Source organism: Carcharodon carcharias, chromosome 28 (assembly GCF_017639515.1).
Source record: "Carcharodon carcharias isolate sCarCar2 chromosome 28, sCarCar2.pri, whole genome shotgun sequence".
Lineage (NCBI taxonomy): Eukaryota > Metazoa > Chordata > Chondrichthyes > Lamniformes > Lamnidae > Carcharodon > Carcharodon carcharias.
In genome coordinates, this window is record NC_054494.1 from 29,462,811 (window position 1) to 29,487,244 (window position 24,434).

At 41.1% G+C, this 24,434-nt stretch overlaps 1 protein-coding gene across 2 annotated transcripts in view; it reads left to right on the forward strand.

Annotated features, from left to right (window-relative positions):
- LOC121270745 (wings apart-like protein homolog) overlaps positions 1-24,005 on the forward strand; it is a 168,641-nt gene extending 144,636 nt beyond the window's left edge. For both annotated transcript variants that reach the window (XM_041176128.1, XM_041176129.1), the window contains exons 14-19: positions 1,720-1,835; positions 8,296-8,457; positions 9,944-10,148; positions 12,151-12,239; positions 12,812-12,907; positions 14,653-24,005. In XM_041176128.1, the coding sequence (XP_041032062.1) occupies positions 1,720-1,835; positions 8,296-8,457; positions 9,944-10,148; positions 12,151-12,239; positions 12,812-12,907; positions 14,653-14,718 (734 nt within the window). In that variant the 3' untranslated portion in view covers positions 14,719-24,005. The remainder of the gene's footprint in view (positions 1-1,719; positions 1,836-8,295; positions 8,458-9,943; positions 10,149-12,150; positions 12,240-12,811; positions 12,908-14,652) is intronic.
- Positions 24,006-24,434: the final 429 nt, after the last annotated feature.

Genomic DNA, 24,434 nt, shown 5'->3' on the forward strand with positions numbered 1-24,434 from the left:
TCTCTCGCCCTGTCTGTCTGTCTGTCTGTCTCTCTCGCCCTGTCTGTCTGTCTGTCTCTCTCGCCCTGTCTGTCTGTCTCTCTCGCCCTGTCTGTCTGTCTCTCTCTCGCCCTGTCTGTCTGTCTCTCTCTCGCCCTGTCTGTCTGTCTGTCTCGCCCTGTCTGTCTGTCTGTCTCGCCCTGTCTGTCTGTCTGTCTCGCCCTGTCTGTCTCTCTCTCTCGCCCTGTCTGTCTGTCTCTCTCGCCCTGTCTGTCTCTCTCTCTCTCTCTCGCCCTGTCTGTCTCTCTCTCTCTCTCTCTCTCTCGCCCTGTCTGTCTCTCTCTCTCTCTCTCGCCCTGTCTGTCTCTCTCTCTCGCCCTGTCTGTCTGTCTCTCTCTCTCTCTCTCTCACTCACCCTGCCTTGGGCACCCCCTGCCCCCGGTCCCTCTTTAAAATGGATGAGTGGTTCTAATATTTCTGAGCATGCATTGGTCTGGCCCTTTGAAGGAGAGAAAATTCTGAAGTTATCACCACCATTTAGTGTGATAATCTGCAATTTATCACAAGGCAATAAGCTGATATTGGCACTACTGACTCTATTCTTAGCTGAAGGTAAAGATGCTGGATATGACCCTGTTAAGATTTGTGAGCAATTTATTCACTGCTGCACTGTTTCTGCAGTAGAATGTTATTTTATTCCCCCTCTTTTAAACTTAAGAACTATTGATAGACTGATAACAAAAGACAAACGTGGCTTAATTACCGAACCTATTGAAGTCTTATTATTTGCCCTAGCTTTTGCAACATTCCGCTAATTTTAGATCTTTTGATCTGGTTCATTTTCTTTAACTCACAGCAGCAGCTCATGATTACTTTTTGAGGGATCAGCATTCTCCCATGTGCACTCATTTTTCCTTTGCTTTCTGTTCCTTGGGCCATGAGGCTAGGTGAACAAGCTGTTTTCCTACCACCCTGAGGCTCCTTAGCAGCTACTTGTGTGACCTGGCACTATCTCTATCATTTCCCCTCCAACCCCTTTTTGCTGACAGTGTTAGACTTCTCCTAGCACCCACCCACTATGATAATTACAAATGCAGTGCTTTAGAAACAAGCTTGGTGTGTCCTTCATCAGTTGTTGCATTGAAATCAAGGACCCTGTCAAGTAGGGGATAGAATCTGCAACCATTAGTGGCGTCACGTTGATGTGCCAGCATGATTCACTGCCCCAGTCATTTTATAATGGAAATTGCATCCAATAAACCTTCCTGCCAGAACAAAATGTCTTGTTCTCTTATTAGACAGCGAAGGGATGTGCTTTGAATATGCCACAATTCTGAAGTGTAATGATACTATGAATGTTAAACATTTATTTTCATCAAATAATTGAGCAGCAGGTTTTTTTTTTTGTTCCTGTGTTACACAAGCACAATAGCAGAGACTGTTTACAGTTTATTTAATAAGTATTTTTGTGGCATTCCTCTACTCTGACCCAAAGGTCAAGAATATTTGGTGCTGACTGAGAGTGTTAATGGCTGGAAAGCCAGTATCCAAACTATGCAGTGAGTTAGGTGGACTGAATGACATTTATCAATTCTGAAGGTAACTATGAGAATGTCTTTTCAAAATTACTGGTGGATGCTATTGATTCATTATATGGATCTTAGCTGTGGGTTAAACTCAATAAATTCCTTTTGTTACTCAGGCTTATTGTAGTCCATTTTATATTCTCTTTCTCTTTAGAGTGGGGCAGCACAAAGACTGGTGAGCAGGACAACCTCATCAGCACGACCATGAACTGCGTGCTCCAGGTGCCACAATACATACCTCAGGAACAGAGATTTGACATCCGAGTGTTGGTAAGAAATATGTGATCACTGCAGTGAACACCACCACAGCTTTTCGGCCCTCCCTAGGTGCCTACAGTGGAAACAAGGAATTTTAGTTACAGGCTAAGACCGTTCTTTACTCTAGCTGCCTCTTTCAGTGTAATTAAAATTAACTTAACCTACCTAATAATAGATCCCCACACTCCTTGCCAAACCCCCACATACTGTAAAGGCCAGCAATATTCATGCTGTAAATCAGTAATGCATACAGTACAGCAGATCAGACTCCAAATTTTTTCTTGGTCAGTGGTGATATTTGTTTTAAATTAATTTATGAACTGCCTGTGTAGATGCAATACAGTAAATGTATCTCTGTTTGTTGAAGATTTATGCTGGCTCGTTCATTTGCACTGCCCCTAATTTTTTTTGGTTTAGAATCACCTTCAACCTTGGAAATCTCTTTGATTAAGATCCAAGTAATCACATGGCTTAGTCTGAGGACAGAGAGGAAGTACTTAGTGAGAGTGCAAAAGGTGGGGATCACCAGTAGAAAGCTGAACTTTGGGAGATGGGCTTGGTTACAAAAGAAATGCTGAGCAGGTTATTCCCGGGAGGGAGATGTTGGGGGACAGGCTCCTAACATTAAGATTTCATGAGACCCAACCGCACCTGTACACACCTAATCTTGCATTGTACCTGGGAGGCTGGTGATACATTGTCAACCTGTCGGATGCACACATCCGAATCTGGTTAGTTCAAACGAAATGCATTGCTTGGCCAGATCTTAGTCCCCAAACCCGTCACTGAAACACTCTGGGAGCAAGGTGCAGAGTGTCACTGTCAATCTGCGGCCACAAAACACACACTGCCTTAATGTGTGAAGAAAGCTGAGGTTGTCAGCCAGCAGGAGCAAAACATGAGACAAACCATGAACATTGATAAGTAACTAATGTTTTGTTGATTATCACCATGGCGTCATGTGGATTGATGCAGTGAGGAGGTGGACAGTGTTCTTGCATATCAAGAGACCCAGCTCAAGGCTCAGAAACCTAAAAAGTATATCTAGAACTGACATGGAGCCAAGCAGTATGTTCAGAGGGCTGTTATCACTGTCAGATGTGTTTTGCCTCTGTCCCATTCAGCAGCTCCTTCTGCCTCCAGCACATGACAATCTGTAAACCTACATCAACTATCAGGGCAGAATCAACATTCAAGACCCTAAAGCTTATCAGGTCTTCATTCAGACCAGAGAGACCATATCTGCATCAGCTGCAACAAGTTTCCATCTTCCACCACTCTGCTAATTTTTTTCTTGATACTATTGGGGATATGCAGCATGTTTCAGACTCTGCATGGGAACAATTGTCAGTACACATTTTCAGCATTTGGGTTGTGCTGTGTTGGCAGTTCCACTGTACCCTCAATCGAGAGTCACCCTGCAAGTGCTTGTTACAATTGAAGAAACTCAAAATGTGGCTTTTCATGCCTGGAAGTGGGGTTTGAATGAGATGTTGTAATACTGTCCCTCCATTACTGGGTCACCTTAGAATTCTTCCCTTACCCCACTCTGGCAACGCCATCACCAAAATAGTATACTGATGCTGAATCCACTTGGCCCACCTCATTCCCAAGACCCAGGTCCAGCGGTGTCATCTTTCTCATTGAACTGGAAGCATACTACTGGAGAAAATTCTCATAAATGCACTCTAGGAACACTTGCCTCCCTCTGCCCCTTACTACTACTCCAGTCTATATTCAGATTATTAAATCCCCCATTATAACTACTCTATAATTCTTGCACTTCTCTGTAATTCCTTTGTAGATTTGTTCCTCAGTATCTTTCCCAATAGTTGGTGGCCTAAAGTCTATGTCAAGCAATGTAATTGTGCCTTTACTTGCTCCTTATCTCCAGCCAAATAGATTCTGTCCTTGGCCATTTTGGGCACCCTCTGTCTCAAACATTACAATATTCTCCTTAATCAATACTGCTACCTCTCCTTTCCTACACCTTGTATTCAGGAATATTTAATGCCAAGTCCTGCTCTCCTTTGAGTGGGGTCTCCATTATTGCCACAACATTGTATTTCCATGTGGCTATCTGCAGCTCACCAATCTTATTTATCACACTCCAGGCACTGTAACCCTAATTTAGATTTTATTACTTTTCCACTTAGGTTGAACCCACCTAATACATTACTGTTCCCTACCCCAGTGCTATCTATCTCTCCCAATATTCTTTGCACCTTGGTACTCCTCTCTGATATTACCTCCTGGTTCCCACACCCCTGCCAAATTAGCTTAAACCCTCCCCAAAGCACTAGCAAATCACTGGCAAGGACATTGGTCGCAGCTCTGTTTAGGTGTAACCCGTCCGGCCTGTACAGATCCCATTACCCTGGATCTTATCCCAATGTCCCAGAAATCTGAAGCCCAACCCGCTGCACCATTTCTCCAGCCATGCATTCACCTACTCTATCCTCCTATTTCTCTAAGTACTTGCACGTGGTACCCGTAGTAAACTGGCAATTACTATTTTTGAGGTGTTGCTTGCTACTTCCTAACTCGTTCTCCTGAGTTCTCTCTGGCCCTCTCGTTTCCAAAGTCAAAATGGCATTTTTTTGTATTAACCTCTCATTTCATTTCTAGTCAAAATCATCTTTTCACTGTTTCAAGAATGTTGTTGAGCGGCTTTAATGTTGACACAAAAGGGTTTCGTACTCTTGTTTGATTTTATCTTTGAACTTTTTATGAGTTTGTTGTTTCTCCCAATCCCACTTTGAGCAGGTCTTTTCCACTTCTCTTTGAGAAGCGTCAATTATTTTCTCCCTATGGAGTTTCATAGTTCGCTCCAACAGTTCAACTCTTTTGCGTAATCCACGTACTATATCATGCCTCCCCTCTACAGGTTTTAAATGGTCTTTTGCAAACTGTCCACATGCCTGGATTCCAACTGCTGTCTTTTTGTGTAAATAAGGCTGGCAAGCACCTTTTAAATCAGCGTCTCTGGTCGTTGACCTGGTAGGGTCATTTTGCACTTTCAGTCCTTTTAATTGACAATTCTTAAGTCCCAATTCTGCAGGCATTGCAGTTGTTTTTGCACTGCCCATTACTGAGGTTGATACATCAGTAATATTCCTTGGATCAGTTCTTTGCTCAACTGGAGCACAACTCGGCAAGAAACTTTTATTCACACACACAACTTTGGAACTGTGACACTCCAAACCACACATCTCCTCTTTCCTTTTCTCTAGTTTGCTTTGAAGTTCCAGCTCATTAGTCTTCCCCTGCCGAAGTCCTACCAGTTCATTTGCTTTGGTTTTCAATTCTGCATTCAACCAATTATCTTGATTTACCAACAGTTCCCTTTCCTGTTCAAGACGTTTTCCACGATATTTCATAGTGACTTCTGATGCTTGAAGTTCATCAAGTTTTAACTGAAGGTTGGCCTTTAAGTCCTCAGTCAAGTGTTCTACTTTGTGACTGATTCTCAATTGTTCTCACCAATTCTCTTCTTTCATTCGCAAACTCCTCTTTCATGCGTGAAAGTTGGCTTTTCACGTTAATCAGGTTTTCCTTCAATTGCTTGTTACTGGCAATGAGTATTTCATTTTTGACCAGGTTTTCTGAAATTGGTTTAGAACAGCATGATCAACCGCCTGCTGCAATACAGTCATCACCACACTACTGCCTCCTCAAGCCAAATCATTACCCAGAATGATACTTACCCCTTCAATAGGTGATTTAGGAATAATTCTCGCCATAAACAATTCCATTGTAAGTTGACTTTACACAAAGAAACAGGTTCATAAATTCCATTAATAACTCTAATTAATACTTTTTCCTTCAAAAAACTGTCCGGAGCACAAATTGTATCATTAGCCACCATCAATGATTGATCTGCCCCAGTATCTCTCAAAATTTTAAACTATTTACTTATTTTGTTGGAGGAATAAGGGATCACTTCTCCCTTTGAGACAAAACACCCAGAACCTCTTACAGCCTGACTTCCTACTCTCCAACAAGAGATAATCCAACCATCGCCCCTTGATGTTCAGTGGCATTACCATCACTGAATCCCCCAGTATCCTGGGGGTTGCCATTGACCAGAAACTGAACTGGACTAGCCACATAAATACTGTGGCTACGAGAGCAGGTCAGAGGCTAGGAATCCTGCGGCAAGTAACTCACCTCCCGACCCCCCCCAAAGCCTGTCCACCATCTACTAGACACAGGTCAGGGGCCTGGGATGAGTGCAGCTCCTATAACGCTCAAGAAGCTTGACATCATTCAGGACAAAGCAGCCCGCTTGATTGGCACCCTGTCCACAAACATTCACTCTCTCCACCACCGACACAGTGACAGCAGTATATACCATCTACAAGATGCACTGCTTGAACTCACCAAGGCTCCTTAGACAACACCTTCCAAACCCACAACCACTCCCATCTGGAAGAGCAAGGGCAGCAGATAGATGGGAACACCACCACCTGGTAGTTCCCCTCCAAGTTACTTACCATCCTGACTTGGTTCATCTGTACTACTGTTACATTTTTAACAACAATTTCCTTTTCTGATGCAACCTTTCCTGAGGATTCCTTAGGTGTTCCTATTACTGCAGTAGGTGTCTACCCTTTGGCCTCCAGCAGTCTACCCAAAAGTGTCCCACCTTGTTACAGTGGAAACACTTGGGCCTTCAAATGTCACTCCTACCCTCAGCACCTTCCTTCCTGGTCTCAGGACAAATTTCCTGGGAATCCCCAGCTGTCCCTTCTGTTCCCTGGCTGCTTGCCTTTCTTTCACCTTCCCACCTTCTAACCTTCTTGGGTTTGTAGGGATGACGGAAAAAGGGTTTAGATCAATGGACCAGGTCAAAATTGTCAGCCATCTCTGCTCCCTGTCTAGTCGTTTTAACCCTCTGGTCTTCAGCATGGGTTCTAACTATTGGAGGAAATGAATTTTTAAATTCTTCCTAGAGAATTATTTCCCTAAGGGCTTCATGCGTTGTCTATACCTTTTAATGCCTGTATCCAATGACCAAAATTACCCTGCTTTATCATCTCAGCTCAATACAGGTCTGGCCAGGCTATTTTCTTTTATTCTGAAATTTCTGCCTGTATGCCTCAGGGACCAATTCATATGCACTAAGAATAGCCTTTTTTACTGCATCATAGTCCACAGATATCTTTTCTGACAGTGATGCATAAATCTCGTGAGCTCTACCCACCAACCTACTCTGTAAGAGCAGTGTCCAGATTCCTTTTGGCCAATTCATTTGCTTAGCTCCCTTTCCTCACACATTGGGAGGGCTTACACAAATTTAAACATCTCCCCACTGAGCTTTGGATTGGAGATGCCATCTTTTAAGCCAGTATTCTTTTTCTCATTCCTTCTGTCTTTCCTCCATTGCTGATTTCTCTTTCTGGAGGTCAAGTTCTCTTGTCTTATCTCGCTCCCTTTCTCTATCCTGCCTTTGTGCTCGCTCCCATTCAAATGTGCTCTCCTTTTTCTTTTGCCTCTAGCCTTTCCAATTCCAATTCTTTTTTTTTTTCACCTCCAATTCAAGTTTTTTTCATTTGCAACTGAATCTTAGCCAAGTCATTGCCCCACCTCCTGGGGAATGTGGTCTCTCTAGTGTCCTGTCCAGTTTCAAATGCTGTGCTGTTACCTCAACTATATCTGCTTTCCTTGCCCCTACGGGTAATTCTAACTCTTCTAGCTTATCCGCCAATTCCGTTAGCTTACTCTTGGTTAACTTCTGTAAACCAGTCAGTGTTACATCTTCCACCTGTAGAAAAGCCTTAGCAACCTCCAAAGCCATTTTGAATTCCAACACACATCATATACCTCACAGCAACTCCAATTCCTACATCCAGTACCACAGTACTCATTAAAAGGATTCACAGATCACACCAATGTTCAAGGATTTCCAATCCCACTTTATAACGATAATCCCAGACGAGCCCCCATTTTATGATCCCATCTGATATAACTACTGGACAAGCCAGACCCCAGGGTGGAACCCTGGCTTGTTAGATCCTAACTTTCAGTTTTTGTTTAGACATGGGGAGAGTGGCTATTGAACAGTCACCAGAGTCAGCTGATGAAACTAAAACTTATGTTTCCCCTTTTCTTAACACACCAATACAGAAACACATTAAACTTCATTCCTAACACCCATAAATACAAATATAACTAACTTCTCTCATTCATTCTTGTTCTCTCATTTTCTCTGGTTCTCTTGTTCTCGCCCCCTCACGGGCTCTCTTTTCCCCCGCCCAGCTGCCCCAAACTTCACTGAAAAATAGTGTGGATCAAAGAAGATTTTTGGGCTTGAGTGAGCATACAGTTGTTTGACCACCACTTTGGGTTAGGTCTGGTCTACCTCCCTAGTCTTCGCTGGAGCTTTAATTTAAACTGTCGGCCTGAAAACTGAATGAGCTCTGTGTGATTGGATATTTAAGGTGAATTGACTGGCGTTTGTCTTCTGCAGGGACTCGGTCTGCTGATTAATCTTGTGGAGCATAGTGCTCGCAATAGACATTGTCTTGTCGACATGGAAACACCTTGCTCCTTTGACTCGTTCTGTGCTGTGGATGGAAACGATAGCTTGAGGATGGAAGGACAGGTGGGAGCGATCGAGGCCTTGGTGCAGGTGGGTGTCAGCTTATATTAGCAATGTGACCCATTTCGTATAGTCTAAGGCCTGTCTATAAAAATTGAAAATAATGAAAAATTCCTCAGTGTATTGTGGAGGTAGAGCTTTGTCTGTCTCTAAAGCAATGTACCCTGCCTTCCTCTATAAGAAGATCCAAGTGCCAGCTGGTGAGACCAAGATCTGCTGCCCTTTATTGCAGATTCATGAGCTATGGTTTAGCAATTTCGGGAGAGAGTTTTGGTGAGGGTTTAGCAGGTGCTGATTTACTGACTCAGTAGTTGACTGCCTGAGCTGGTGATAGAGCATCTCAGTTATTTGAGCTATATGAACAAGTTCATATTTCAAGCCTTTGTTTCAATGATTAGAAGAAATATAACATTGTGGATTTTGAAAAGTGGTCAATTACTGACTGGGCTGATAAATCCCTCCTGAGGCTGGTGGATGTGCTGTCCAATGTTATTTTCCCAGGCTTTAGTCACCTGTTGTCCAAATGGTCCTCTGCTAGAGCGTGAAATGAAGAAGGTTGGGAAGACACGACCATGAAGGATAAACATCATTTGGACCAAATGACCTGTTTCTCTCCTGTCTGTTCTTCATGATGCTCTTCCATATGTTACAGATTGGCTTGCTTCCATTCTGGTTGAACATGCTTAACCTTTGAACTATCTGAGTTTCTTGGTATTAAATAGAGGCAGTGAAGAGTTAACCTCAGAAGAAGAGAATCTAAAATGTTTTGTGCCTGCCTGAGGATCTATTCTCCAGAAACATTCCATGTCTGGTCAGGATGTTCTCAAGCCTGAGAGTTTAAAGTCACCCAAGAGTGCAGTGATAAATTCTTGCTGGACCAGTTGCTTCTCCTTTATTTGCCTGGATACTTTAAAACTCTTCGTTTAACCTTCTGCTGAAGCTTAGGGCGTGTACTCTACAAACACATGACCATCAAGGTTCACTGCAGAGCTGCAATCACATATAGTGAATGCCATTCCCAGAAGTAGAAATGAGGGAGTTTCAGGATTTTGAACCAGCGACAGTGAAGGAATGGTGATATATTTCCAAGTCACTCACCATCCTGGCTTGGAAATATGTCGCCGTTCCTTCACAATCACTGGGTCAAAATCCTGGAACTCCCTCCCTAACAGCACTGTGGGTGTACCTACATCCCATGGACTACAGCAGTTCAAGAAGGCAGCTCACCACCACCTTCTCAAGGGCAACTAGGGATAGGCAATAAATGCTGGCCCAGCCAGCGGAGCCTACATCCCCGTAAATGAATCAAAAAAAGGATACCTGGGCAGAATGTTTTGTTTCTATTTCAACTCGCTTTCATTGCTTTGATTTCACCATTTTAAGAAACGAGATAAGTATTGGTACATGTTTGCAGGAACTCAAGCTGTTGCTCTGGAGTGTACCAAATTTCCCCAAATAAGTATCTATACTTGTTTACACTTGGTTTCATGAGAATATGTTTGTTTTTTGCTGACAGCTGTTTCTGCAGCGAGAGCGAGCAGCCCGTCTTGCAGAAACCGAGACCGATGACTTCATTAAAGACACACCAGTGCCACCTCAGGACCAGAGTGGCCAGTGGCAGGAGACTGCTGGGTCACTGGAATGGGTGCAGTCAGAAAACTGCACCAAGAATGAGAATGAAAAGAAGGAGGAGGAGGATGAAGAAATTGACCTGAATAAAGGTATGAAAGAGATGTTTCAGCAATTAAGAGCTTCAAAATAAAATGTAATCCCATGCCTGGAGTTTCTTTAATTATATTCTTGCTGCTTTTAAAGTACTTGCTCGCTATTAATAATTTCCTTGGCATTAAAGCATTGTGCTCACTCAGTTTTCATGCCATCTTTGCTGAGGCTTGTAGTAAATGGCACAGTGAGAATTTCCAGTTCCTTCTCCTAAGCTGTTGGGTTTGTTAAATGGCTGTGGTTACCTGCCTTTGGCCCATCACGACAAAATGATGTCAATATATTACCTGCTGCAATTGGCAGATATGCCATGGGCATTCCATCCATATTTATTGTGCTGCTGGTCTCCAGTAGCCTTCTGTGAGATGGAGGGCTTTACTATCCCATGTTGGGAGATGCACTTGATAGAAAAGAATGAAGTGGGTCTTTGTGTTTTCTTGGGCTGTGCTGTTGAGTAGTGGAATCTCTTAAACTGTCAAAGTTCTTCCTTGTTTGTCCAGGCTCCACATTTGATATTGTTGTCATGCCACAATGAGTGATCATTCTGTACTCTGCTCAGCACAGAATGAGGCCATGAAGTCTGTTAGCAGGTTCATATTGATGGCACAGAAAAAAAAAATCACATTTGCCACTCGTTATTAACCAGATTCAGGACTTTCAGATGCAGTTCTTGAATTTTTGTCCTTCAAGGTGTTGCTTTCTCAAACTGTATTTTTAGCTTGTTTTGCATTCTCTGTCCACGACTTGAGTAGAAGCTGGCCAGAGAATGTGATGGAGAATGCTGCAGAAACAAATTGTAGTTCCAACACAAATGGAGGAATTAAACTGATTTGTTCAAGAAGGAAATGTGGCTGGAAGTTTAGAGCATGCAAGAAGATCTGTTTGTTTAACCACAAATCTTGTGCATTTGCTGCTGATAAGTTTCAAAGAAAACTCTGACCACATCTGGAACCTACACATTTTCAGCATTAATCAGACCAGCAGCTTTCTCTGCTTTGCTTGCAGTGGTCGGAGCTACGAGTTCAGTATAATCGCAGATTGCATTGCTACCCTGCTCATGCTTAACATAGAGGAGCAAATCATCCCTGGCTGCTCACTCTCTTTCTGCTCTTCTGACCCCTGTGTACTGTACAAATAGTTTGTGGGGCGTTAAGCTAAGGCATTTTATCTGATTTTCCTCCTGTTGGAGCATCTGATCAACATTTTCTTTCTAGTGAGTGCCCTTTATATTTCCAATAAATATTGGACGCTACTGTCTCTAACACTGGACATACACGGTTAAAGTTCAATAAATAACTATGCATCTGTCTGCCACTTAAATAAGCACATGCCCGTAGCTGGTATTTCGCTCGGTTTGATTTCTGATACGACCCCAAGATGTTAGTTCTGCAACATAAATTTGCTGTCTTTAATGTAATGACGCAATGAACTGTTTTAATAAAATAATATAATAAATATCAATGTAATAATATCAGTTAATCTGCTGAATTTTACAAACTTGTTGTGCCACACTTAAGCATTGTACATTAGCAGAGCTGAATGTGTTTTAGATATTTAAGTGCTGGAGAGAGCAGCATGCAATTCCTGACTGGGTGAGAGCTAGTGAGCTGTGTTTATTTTAATTGTTCCATAGCAGCCAGGGCAGTTGGGAAATGGAGCGTTAAATGAAATTCATCCAAGATTCATTGGCTGCTCAATTTTACTGATGGCAGTCATGGAAAGAGCAAAAGCAAAAACCAGCCCTTAAAGCTCAAATGTTCAAAGCAGGGTAACGACAAATGTTATATTTAAAATGTGTATGAGACAAGGTAGGAATTCTTGTGACCACAGAGCTGTGCTAGCTCAGTTGAAGGTGTTGCCATCATCATTTGAAACCTAAGACCCGAACTTTTTTCCTTCCCCTCCCACCCCTCAATATTCCCACCTCCACTTCCCCCAAACCCACCAGCAAAGATGCACTGTTGTTGAAGGTGTGGAAGTAATTTGTAATATCTTTTCCAGCCCTGCAGCATGCTGGAAAGCACATGGAGGACTGCATCGTGGCCTCATACACAGCACTGCTTCTCGGCTGCCTCTGTCAAGAAAGTCCGGTGAGTAAGGGCATCACCTTCTGGAGATGGTTTTGAATCAAAACCTGTTTTATGCTTTATTTAATTTTTTTTTATTTATAAATGAGCAGTCCAGACAGGCAAGTCATGATTTGAGCAGAGCACACAGGAATCTGTACCTTTATTTGGGGGCAGGAGTCTGCAGTTACATTTGGCATCTTGTTGTCATGGATTCTGACTGGGGTCCAGTTCCATGGTGTTGCCTGTGTTTCAGTTACCATTTTCTTGCCTGGGCAGTGAGTATCAACGGAATATTCAGTAACGGGATCTCACTGCCAACACTGACACCTGATGCCCACTGCTTCCAACAGCAGCAGTCAACAGCCTAGCTGAACCTCCTCCCCCTCATTATATTCCATGAGATACTGATAATTAAAATTGTTTTGGTATTTGGAAGCTGGATGGATAATGTAGTGGTCTTCAGTAATTATCCTTAAATTGCCATTTCCTGAATTGACCCATTGAGATCCTAATAACAATTATCCTGGGTGATGTGCTAGATCTGTCCATACCCAACATTGCCCTGAATCTTGACGGCTTTTCTGTCCTTTTAGGTGAATGTCACTACTGTGAGGGAGCTTTTACCTGAAGGAGACTTCTCCATTATGACTGAGATGTTACATAAGTTTTTGAATTTCATGAATCTTACGGTAAGTGTGACAGTTACAGGTATTGCAGGTATTCATTTCAGTGGGAAATCAGTGCTCAGCTCTGGTGTGAAGTGTTGTACTTACCTGCTGTGCCATCTTTCTCCATCACTGCTCCACAGCAGATATTTTTAACAACTTCACAATAGAATCGTGACAGATATTCCTGTTAATCAATGATTGCTTTTCTACTCTCTGAACTTTTTCAATCTATTTCTTTAGCAGAAAAATCATCTTGTCAGACATTTGTAACTGAAGATAATGTGAATGGCACTTTCTGTCATGAGAGTATTTTGTTGAATGACCACCTCACTAAACCACCTGGGACGGAGGTGTGGTTGGTCAGTCAGTGAGCTGGAAAGAGGGTTGGTCTCTCACTCATTCCCACACTGGCCCCCTTCCTCTTCCCCTCGATTTTGCTCACTTTTTATGGGTTTTGATTTGACAACTTTTTAAGCAGCAGCACTTTACCAGAAGCACCTCAGTGAGCAGTGACTGGATTTTGTTTACCTTCTGAAAGATAATACCTTGTTCCGGAGTTATGACCAGTTATCCCAAGAAGTCAAAAAAAAAGGAAATGTTCTAAAATTGGGATTTACAGAGATTTTATTTGAAAAATGTTACTGAGACTAATGCTTATGAACAAAGGCAGAATACTGAAGGCATAAGTGCTTCAGTTCCAGCAGTCAGTACTAGAAACACTTAATGGCATAAACAGTGCACCCAAAGTATTAAATCATTAAATAGAAGGATTTTCAGTTGTGTTCAGCCTCCAGGTATAAACCTACCCTATAAAACTACCCTTGCCTGATGGGCCCTTGTAGCTTTCTTTATACCAGTGTTTCCAGGGCAAAAATTGAAATTGCAACTCAATGAACCTGTATTTGGTGCAGGGTAAAAAGCTCATTGAAAGGGAGACACTGTGTCAGACACTCTGGTCAACAACTGGCAGCACACGAAGGGTGAATATACTTTGCTGATGTGTACAAATACATTGCAAATGTAGCCTTTCAGCTGATAGAGCATGGGGACATAAGAAATAGGAACAAGAGAAGGTCATTTGGCCCCTCAAGCTTGCTCTGCCATTCAATAAGATGATAATTGAGTATTGCTGAAAAAAGACATTTTGCCAGAGCTTTCCATCTTGCACTCATCAGGACAATCACAAGAATAGCAAAGTCAGGTAAGCAACAATTTTCTTGCTTCCCCGACATTGATTTTCTTGCGATTGTCCTGATGAGTGCAAGATGAAATGCTTCAGCAAAATGTCTTTTTTCAGCAATGCTCAAGTTCTGTGCTAACAATGACAATAAGATGATGATCTCAACATAGCCTTAATGCACTTTTCTGTCTGCCCCCTATAAACCTTAACTCTCTTATCGATCAACAATCTGAATGAAGTTTGAATATATTCAATGACCCAGCCTCCACTGCTCACTGGGGAAGAGAACTCCAAAGTCAAAAGACCGTCTGAGAAGAACTGATAGCTGATGGTGACAACTCTGCCAGCATGACCTTGAAAAGGTTTCAACAAGCTCCTCTCAGTTTACTAAACTAATTTCTCAATGCATACAACAAGTGTATGGTGTTAGTTTTACAGCTACAAAATCCTCTTGTTAATTTTTATTTTAAATGTAGGATAAAATTGGTGTATTGTGAAGGTGGGGAGTCTCTTGCAAATACCTACCTATTATTCAGCCATCTGCAGTGGGTCACCATGTGTCTCATGTTTTCTCTCTTCCCTCCAGTGTGCTGTGGGAACGACAGGACAGAAGTCCATTTCTCGCGTGATTGAATACTTGGATCACTGCTAAAGGACAATGAGCCTCTTCTGCGGATAGCTGTGCTCTGTCCCTTGGAGTTAGCCCCTCCCTCATCAACCAACTCATGGAAAAGACCACTCCCACCCCCCAACCCAAATGAGGAAAGCTCCAAAGGAATCTCTCACCCAACTTTGTCAGTGACTTTGCTTCCGAAGGAAGCCATGGCCATTGCACAGTCTGACCAAAACGAGCAGTGCTTGACTGACTGAGCCGCGTCGGTCTGGTTGAGTTAAATGAGGCAAAGGCAGGCCTGAGGATGAATGGCGTGTGTTTTTTTTTAGTTATTAGGACAGACATGATGTTAGTTGTACAGACCTAATTATTCCATACCCACAGGGTTACAATCAGCCCCATTTTTATGTTTGGAGATTCTATCCTGCAACATCAAAATTCAGAATTAAAGTTAATGACCTTATGTGATCCCACAATATTTGAGGTGTTTATTCATTGATCAAATTTATGGTCCTAGTGTGGGTATGGAATAATTTTATGCCACACATGTTCTTGTTATGGTTACAATATTAATGCAGAGATTGTTTATGGTGATCACTGGTCATGAACATGGAGCGTGTGGTGGATTGACAACAAGTTCATCTGGCACCAGAAAAGTCATGTAACCTCGAATGGTTATTTGCTTTACTACAAGCTGAACAGATTGAGCTGTTTACGTTTTGACTCATGGTCTATATATAGAGCTAAATACAGATATATAATTATTATAAAAGTTGATGCGACTTGTTTTAATTCCTCGGGTCCGTTCAGCTTGTATTAAAGGAATAGCTCTTTTAAACTGTCAGTAATAATCTGGATTTGTCACGAATGCTGTAACATCAGTTACTGGATGAGGTTTTCTTTGGTTCACGAAACCTTTATCCTAAAGTAAAATCATGTCAGAGTTCAGTTGGGAAAGCACATCAGTCATGGCTAATTCCCAGCCTGACTTCGTAATCAGTTACCTGGGATTAATTATCTATGGGACCGAGAATCAATGGGGCTACAGAAAAACGTCTAAGTACAATACTTATTTCAAGATAACTGCTAGAGTGCTGCTGAGATATCAGCTCCTATCCTTCAATACTCATTTGCCAAATTTGGGTTGTGACTAGTCTTTACTTCCACTTTGGATGTGTTGATGCCCTGGTCTGGTTTGAGTCTGACTATGTAACATTATTGTGAACCATCCAGAAGCACCAGTGAGTTTGAACGCAGGAGCGAAACCATGTCTATTTTCTTCAGAAATCCTTTTCCTAATGCAGGAAATTCCTGTCTGCAGTTGTATCAAGCACAGGAAATAGTCAGAACTGGAGAAGAGAAAGCACTGGTATGTGAAATACAGTCTTACTGAAAAGCTAATTTTCCTCCAGCTGAGTTTTCATGAGAACAGGGCAAGTGTAAATCTGATCTTACTGATGAATACCTTTAAGGTTTTGGAGGAATTTTCACAGCCTGCGTCAATAGTTTCAGGATACAGGACAATCCTGCAGAGCAAAGGGGATAGTTGGTAGCATGTGCCTTCTCCACTATCACTCAATTCTCACCTGCTTCTCTCCTAAACTGAGTTAGTGACAAGTTCACAATAACTGTGAAAATTTTGCAGCTACTCCAGGACCCAAGAGACTTGAGAGCATAGAGATGCGCCTTAATTTCCATATCATGCTGATCTAATAAGGAGAGGTGTTGCAGGGTATGCAGTAAAGTTGAATCATTGTATGTGGTAGACCTACCAATAGTCATGTTGAAAATGTTAAACATCTTAAATTCTGAAGTTAATGGTTTTTATTCCATAAGATTAAAAACCAAACTCCCACAAGCCCTGAAGGCAGTGATGTTCACCAGTGAGTATTTCCACCTGCAAAGGCCAAATGCTCAGCTGCATTTCCGTCCTTAATGTGGGGCTGCCTGAATTGGCAGACATCTCATCTTAACACACATTGAATGTGCTACAAAAGCTGTCTATCCATACTCACCTGACCTGCACAAGATTTTCTGACTGATTTAACCTTCTAGATGGTAACTGGTTTCATTTTGATATTGACAGAAGAAATTTGGACTGTTAAAGAAAGTAAATATGAGGGAAAACTTGGTAGAAAAATTAATAAATGATTCCTCCCTGGGGCAGGATTTAGAATGGAAGTAATGCTGTGGAAGATTACCATTTCAGCCTCCAAACACTGCACCTGTCCGCAAGAAACTTTTTCTTTTGTCTGTTGGGCTTGAGATTGCATCTTTCCTTCAACTTTTACCAAATGGATCCATTTTGCCCCTGCTGAATCTGAACATCCATTGCAAAAATGCAAGCTGAGATCTCCATTGGGTCTCAGACTGCAGTGGGAACTGTATTCAATTACTGTTCGAGTAGTAAAGGAGCCAAGACATGGAAAATGTGTTAGTGGATGTCAGATTTGTTGGACTGTGTTCTCATCATGAGACTCTACATTGTGATTTACAGCTTGCAGTCTCACCGCCTTTAGCAAATCACAGAATTACAACACAGGAGACCACAATTCTTTGCCTTGCCATTCTAATGCTGCTTATGCTTCTCAATCTGATGGATTTTCCTGCTAGAAATGCTAATTTTCCTTGACATCATTGGAAGGAGTTGGCTGCTGGGGATTGTTGAAGCAGGAGTGTGCTCTTGGTCCAGGCTAATTGTGTCCTGTGTGGATGATTACAAGTTATTAATTATTTAATTGTGGAAAACCAATTACTCAAGAATTGAGTATGAAGTATCCTGGCCTTCATGCTAATCAACCCAGTTTCACTCTACCCCGTCATAATTTTGTTTTGCTTCTCAAAAAAGTGAGTAGGAATTTTAAGTGCTGCTTTTACTTAGTGGGACGTGTATCTGTGATTCAACCAGCCTTGCAGTTGCTAGATTTTAATGGAGATTAATAATTGATAATCAACGCTATTAGCAAAGAAGGCAATTTGTTTTGTAACTTGCTGAGAAGCTGGTATATTTTTCACGCGATATTCACATCCCCTCCCATTGATGCGCTCAAATTTAAAATAAGTGCATATATCGTGAAATAAAAACTGAAGAGGACCAGGAGGCAACACAATATTTTAACCTCAGGAACCCAACTTCCAACCAAGCCTAGACTGACGGGACAAACATGCAAGACTGGTGTCTCCTGCCATTCAGGATACTGTGTGCATTTTATTTTTAATCGGTGGATCTCCACAATAGATGTTTGCTGCAAAAAGCTGCTCACAGCTCAGCAGCAAATTGGCTTTGTGTTTGGTCTCTTTGAGGTGATAAAGGAAGTTTGTGGGACCAGTGCAAATGCAGCACTGTGCAGTAAAGTATTTATTTTGAAATTGGAATTAAGATAAAATAATGGAAGTAGAATGAAGTTTTATTTTGGATTTGCTAAACTGTAGCTGGCCTGACTGTTGTCCATTTTGATGTAGTGTGCCCAAAGTGCTGAAGTGTTCCATTCCCTCCAGTGACATCTTGAGAAACACCAGGGAATGTGGATGGTAGAAATTATAGACCATAATAATCCAGTGTCTGCTTAAATGTCCATCCAAAATTCAGAATTGTCTGTTGGAACTATTTGGTAAGACATTGTCACAATTCTGAAATCCTGTACAGATTGAGTCTATGTCTGTGAGCCAGGTCTTGTGTCTGTGCTGTTTAGCCAGTCTTCAGTTTCTGATCATATCTCAGACTGCTGGCTTAGGCTGGCTGCAAAGTTTCACCTCTATGCAGCTGTTGGTCAGGGAAGTTAATTTATTCAGGGCAATAAGAACTATGCAGATAATATATATTACAATAAAATTATGCTCCTTTCTCCATCTCCCATTCTGTTTTGCTCCCTGCTTTATTTTGTGAATCTTCAGTCTCCAGAGCTTGTGTCCTGGGGCTTGTGTCAATCCTGCTTATTATGAAGCATGGGAGATGTATAAAGCATGGTCCAGGAATCCAGCTCTTTCCTCCTGCAGGTAAGTGTCCAGCTTCTGTTCAGTGTCTCATCAACAGGATGTGGACTGAATATGGTGTGCAAGGAATCTTTGCTAAAGGGAACAGATTTTTTGAAGGCAGTTGGATGAGGTGCACTTTTTTATGTCCTCACAATCACACAACAAACTGAAAGCCAGGCTGGTTATGCGCTATAACCTGTCTTCAACTTGTGCATGTTACCATGCCAAGAATCTGTATCATGGAGGAGCAAAGATGCCAGTCCTTGCTCAACTTAATAGCAGTTGGCTGAACCAATCTGCCCTACAGGCCTCCAAGGACAGGCACACGTGGGAATATCTCCACTGGGGGAAGAGGGAACGGGTGCAGAGGCACTTAACTCACTTTTACATTCTTTCCAGGTGAGTACTTTATGTTGCACTGCCAAATTGCAGCCATGTCAGTGATTTGGCCATGAGTAGCCAGTTACTTGCTATTTTTCTTTACTGCTGTTCATGCTTGTGTTCTTGAAAAAAGTAATATTTCTGGGCCTCCCATTTCCCAGGGATAATTTTAATTGTGCTGATCATTGAAAGCTCATGATTTGACCTTGACTAATCTGGTTTTAAGCTGCATAATGCCAGCTTGACAGTTATGGGTACATGGAAATACATCTGTGTGCAAAACGTGTCAGAGATAGTGGAGCCACAGCATATTTAGTGGGTGAATGGAGCATACTACCACAGTATTTGCTGAAGCCGTATCTGATTTTTTTTTCTCCAATTATTGTTTGGAACCTTATTTACCTATTTGGTCGAGGTATCAAACATCCTGTCACTCGAATCTTAGCATGGTCACGTTATCAGATGTTCAGCAGCTACTGTGTTTCTTCCAGGATTCAACATGTGTAGATTACAGTTTTGTTTTTACCGTCCATTGACCACATTGTGTACCCACCCAGTTTAGTTGCCCACATGGAATAAGTTTCCTTGAGTTTAAAAAAGAAAATCATGCTGCATAGATTTAAAGGCTGTTGCTGCAGTTCTCCCAGACTACTCATTAACTGAGGTTCACAGCCTTACTTAGCTTTCAATAACTGACTGAGGTGAAATGTGTGACCAGTTTGAACACAGTTCCAATCATAGTTCTTGACTTCTTGTGGATGTTTGTCTCTCAGCCTCTAAATGTTTTTAAGTTTATAAATATTCTTATCAACTGCAATTGTTCTCAAATCAGAGTCCTGGGTCTAAGATTTTAAAGTCATGTTTTATATCTGTCAAAATGCTTTTAATAGTTTTAATCACTTACAAGTTCAGTTTAATTCTGGGTTCTAGTCCACATAGTTTCAACACTGGTTCTTTTAATTAGTGTGCGTCTTATCTGCTATAGCCAAGCTTTGGTTTTAGATAAGTGTTGGAATTCTGTGGTGTGAGGCCCCAATTACCCAACTCAGTCATTGCCATGGAGGAACCATATTTCCATTGTTCATATTCCAATGACAATCTGTAAAAGAGATTTCTGATTCAATGTTGTAATGTCCACCCTGCTTCTCAATGAAGTGCTAATCTGTGGGATTGAATGCAAATAGTACAAAATCCAAATATATCCAAGTATGCTACAGTTTTGCAGCATTAATGTATTCTGATCAGCTCCTAACCTGGACGTTGTAGTACTGAGTTAAATGGAGATGTTGAAGGAGACTTTGATAATTTATTGAATTTAAGCCTGTGTTTACAGCTGCACTCCTTGCTCGGATTTTTTTTAAACAGAAGTTAATTGATATCTGGGAAGGAGAGAAGTTCTCTTGGTCATGTGTAGCTGCCAGTTCAGCTACTTGACTAGTATGATGGGTGTAATTGACTAAATATCTGCATTGCAGCCATTCCTATGGGTTTTCTCTGTCTTCTCTTTCCCCCACAAACTCCTAATTTTTAAATTATATTATTAAAACCCAGACTATTAAAACTCTGCGTTTGAACCTGATGTGTTCATATGGATCCCAGGCAAAAACTGCCTTTTACCATGGGTGGATCATCAATACTTCACTTCTTGGGAGAGTGCAGAATCAGGTAAAGAAGCCAACTTCAAAATGCAGCATTGTCTCGATACTGCAATTGGCCTGAAAATGACACAGGCTCAAATCAAAGATTACTGTTCAGAGTTGTATTGAAACTTTTAATTCTACAACCTGTGCTGCTAGGTGATCAGGCATAGTTTGGATTCTCTTGAATTAAAGTAGGTAGAGATGTTCAAAATTTACCCCACATCCGACAAATTAAGATCTCTGAAATCTGCAGTCGAATATTTCCACATTTCCTAACCCAACTGCGTAAAACTATTTTGGTGATGTTTCGGAAATGTGCTTTTACTTTTGGAAATGCTTCTGGAGCTATGCATTCAGTTTGGGAACTGAAATAGATTATGTGGTCTGGATGTTGTCTCCAGGAATGTCTATATCATTTACTACGGAGAAAATGTTTAATTTGGTGACTTTTGTTCGAATTGGAGAATGTCACTGATTATAACGATTATTTCGTGTATTCAAGTTTGTTTTTTACGGGTTTTTTTTTTCTTGCTTCCCCACGGTTCTGTGGATAGCTTGATGAGAAATGATATTTGTGCAAGAGATTCCTTGTTGTCTTGGGATTATCCTTGCAGAGTAATGCTTCATACTGGCCTGTTGGAACGACCCTGAGGTTTTTCAGTCTCCCTTTCAAACTCCCTTCTTCCGATCTCGTTTTGGGAGTGGACGAGCCTCATATTTGTGCTATCAACTTGAAAACAGAAATTTTCAGTAGCCCAGTTAACTCTCTCCTTTTCACCTTTGCATTTAGTCTGGTTTTACACTTGTTGCATCCCATCTCTGCTTAGTTTAGACATTTTTTTTAAAGCTGAACTTACTGTGGGAGATGAGCTCTTTCACTGTTCATTTATTTATAAAAGGATTGGGGCTTTGTAATTACTGTATTGGTGGGGATTTATGAACATAAATGCCTTAATAGATGGGCTTTGGAGTATTTATGTAAATTAGAAATATATTGAATATAAAGTAAACCAAAGTGGAAAGTTTGGGTTTTCAAATCATTCCAGAAAGAAGGGAGGTCAAACTGAAATATTCACAGTGAAAACTTTGTCAGTTAATAAAACTCAATTGAAAGTTTGGTTTTGAATTGGAAGGTATTGGCAGATTCTGGTAAGTGGTGTCTTTAGCTGGTGTCGCCTGCTATGGGGTCACCACCACTACAGCTGGCTTCAACAGACAGTGGCTTATAGTTCCACTTGTTGCTCACTTGTGTTTTCTACCAGAGAAACTTGGTGTAGAGAGAGGAATTGAAGTGATTTGTGTAAATTATGGAACTTTTAAGTTGGAATACCTGAAGATATATGTTTCAACTAAAATGCATCAAAGCAGATGAGGAAAAAGTGTTATTCAAAAACTATAGCGTGATCATGAGTATTCAGCCTCCAATGAGTGGAATCATCCCAATACCCATTTTCCTCAAATGTATCATTTGTTAAAGCTTTACTAAGGGTTCTATTTCAATGGCAACCTCTACTTTGAGTTTCCTGCAAAAATAACTGTGTTTTTGCTACCAAAATTAACAAGTAGATTGAGGTCCTCAAATATGCACAAACTTTATATGCTGTCGTTGTCATGCCTGTGTTTCTCATTGATTCAGAACCATTTGAAATCAAATTATTCTTTTAACAAAAGGTCTGACCTGTCTACTTGTAGCTCAGGCTTCGACCTTTACTCGATGATCGTGTGTACAACAACTCTGGAAAACCGTTCTCAGTTTTAATTCTTACCAATCAGCAAACCTGAGAATTCAATTGAAAAATATTAAGCCAGTTATTTTGGAACTCTGGATTGGAACAAACCGCCCCACTTATCACAATATTCCTGTTTGCGCAAAACCCCTTTATGAATTACAACACATTTGCAGTGAGTTGATAACTAAGAAAATGTGTCCAATAAATGTTTCCATTAACCACAAATCCACCAAGGTTTGGCATCAGATGTACTTTTAATCCAAAATAATATGTGCCTATGAATTAAATTCACAAAACTTAAAATTTTGTGAAATAGCCCCACTCTATAGCCTCCTACAGCTTAGAGACTCAGACAGATGCCTCGAAATAAATGCATCTCAAATATTGAATTACATAATGCCAGATACTTGCCACAGCTATCGTGTAGAATTACTGATCCACCCAAGATTTTTTTCACTGTTTGGTTTTATTGTTTAGCGTGCAGAATGTTTGTTTGTGTGAATTTAATCGTTGCTAGAACAGAAGCAGTTTCCTTTGCTTGCATGAATCCCATTTCAAAACCACTTGCTACTACGTTGACATGCACGCAGTCTAGAAACCCTGAACTTTGCATGGCATTTCTCGGTTAAAGGTAGTAGGTGTTTGGGAACCTGTTATGTGGTGATGGTGCATGTGCTCCAACTCGGAGTTCAGGGGAAGAGGAGAAGTTCGTCTTAAAAATTAAATTTGAGATGTAGCTGATATTTAAAGTCTCCAGCAGTCAGAAATTGAACACAGTTTTGAGTTTGCTTCTCAACCAGTTGACATTCAGCAGAGAAATGCTGTAAAACCTTTGTTTTAATGGGAGGGGCGGTTAAAACTGGGAAAAACTTCAAAAAGTTTACTTCTCGGCCAGGCCATGTTGATTTTGGTCCTGCACAACTCCAATCCTATAATCCAATCCTCCCGAATAATGGAAGTTGGAATGGGAGAAATGGCTATCCTGTAACTGGAGGGTTTTCCTATAGTTTTGTAGACTTCCGATATATCCTATGTATTTAAGCAGCAAATTTCTAATTGATAAATTTCATAAGCTTCTAAATGTGCATTTATCAGGATTCAACTGCCCTTTGGCGTGTTCACATGTTCCAATCTGACAAAATCCCAGTTTGGTTGTAGTTTTGTGAATGAGAGCTGTTGCTGAAGTATTTTTGGGGTGGAGGTTACTTCTGATGCAGTTCCACATGAAATTGCAGCCACTTCCTCCAAGATGCAATGGCAGCACACACTCTGCTCAGATTGTTTTCATTCCATTCACTTGTAATAATCACAATAACTGCAAAGGGTATACGAGGGCATAATCAGAATGAGTTTGAAATAAATTTTAAAAATGACTTTTCTTGTAAATAGTTGTGTAAATATTGGCAATTGGAAATTTAGAATGGTAGAAATACTTTTCAGAATCCGATCCTATTTTTATTTTATACAGTATTTCTCAGTTGCAATCTTTCAGAGTAAAAGCCAAAAGGCAGGAAATAGAGTTTGTACCAGTTTCATGAAGTATGTCTTTGGTTACCTGTAAATAATTTTAACTCAAATAAAAATTGCTACTTTCAGTACAGTTGATGTAGTAATTTGTTTTCTTATGTGTGCACACTTTTTATACGGAATAAACAAACGAAATGCAACCTTTATTCCATTTTGAGCCCAGTGATTTGGGGTCCCCGAGTTGAATATGAAGGTTCCAATTCACAGCAGCTCCATTTTAGTTGTCTTCGGTCAGATAGCTTTATCCTTGGGTTCTCGTTCTCCAGCGCAACAGCCTCTAGCTTTAGCTGACCATGGGAGGGGACCCGGTGCTATAAACATGTTCCTTCTATCAACTCCTACCATCAGTTTGCATCCGACCGTGCCCCCTTATTTAAGTGAGTTCCGGGATCTAGTAAGAACAGAAAATTCTACAGAGATGCCGCAGAAAAGATGATCAATTTCGAAAATGCTGTCACACAAATGCAAAACCCATCAGTGGTTTGATTCACAATCAATGTCA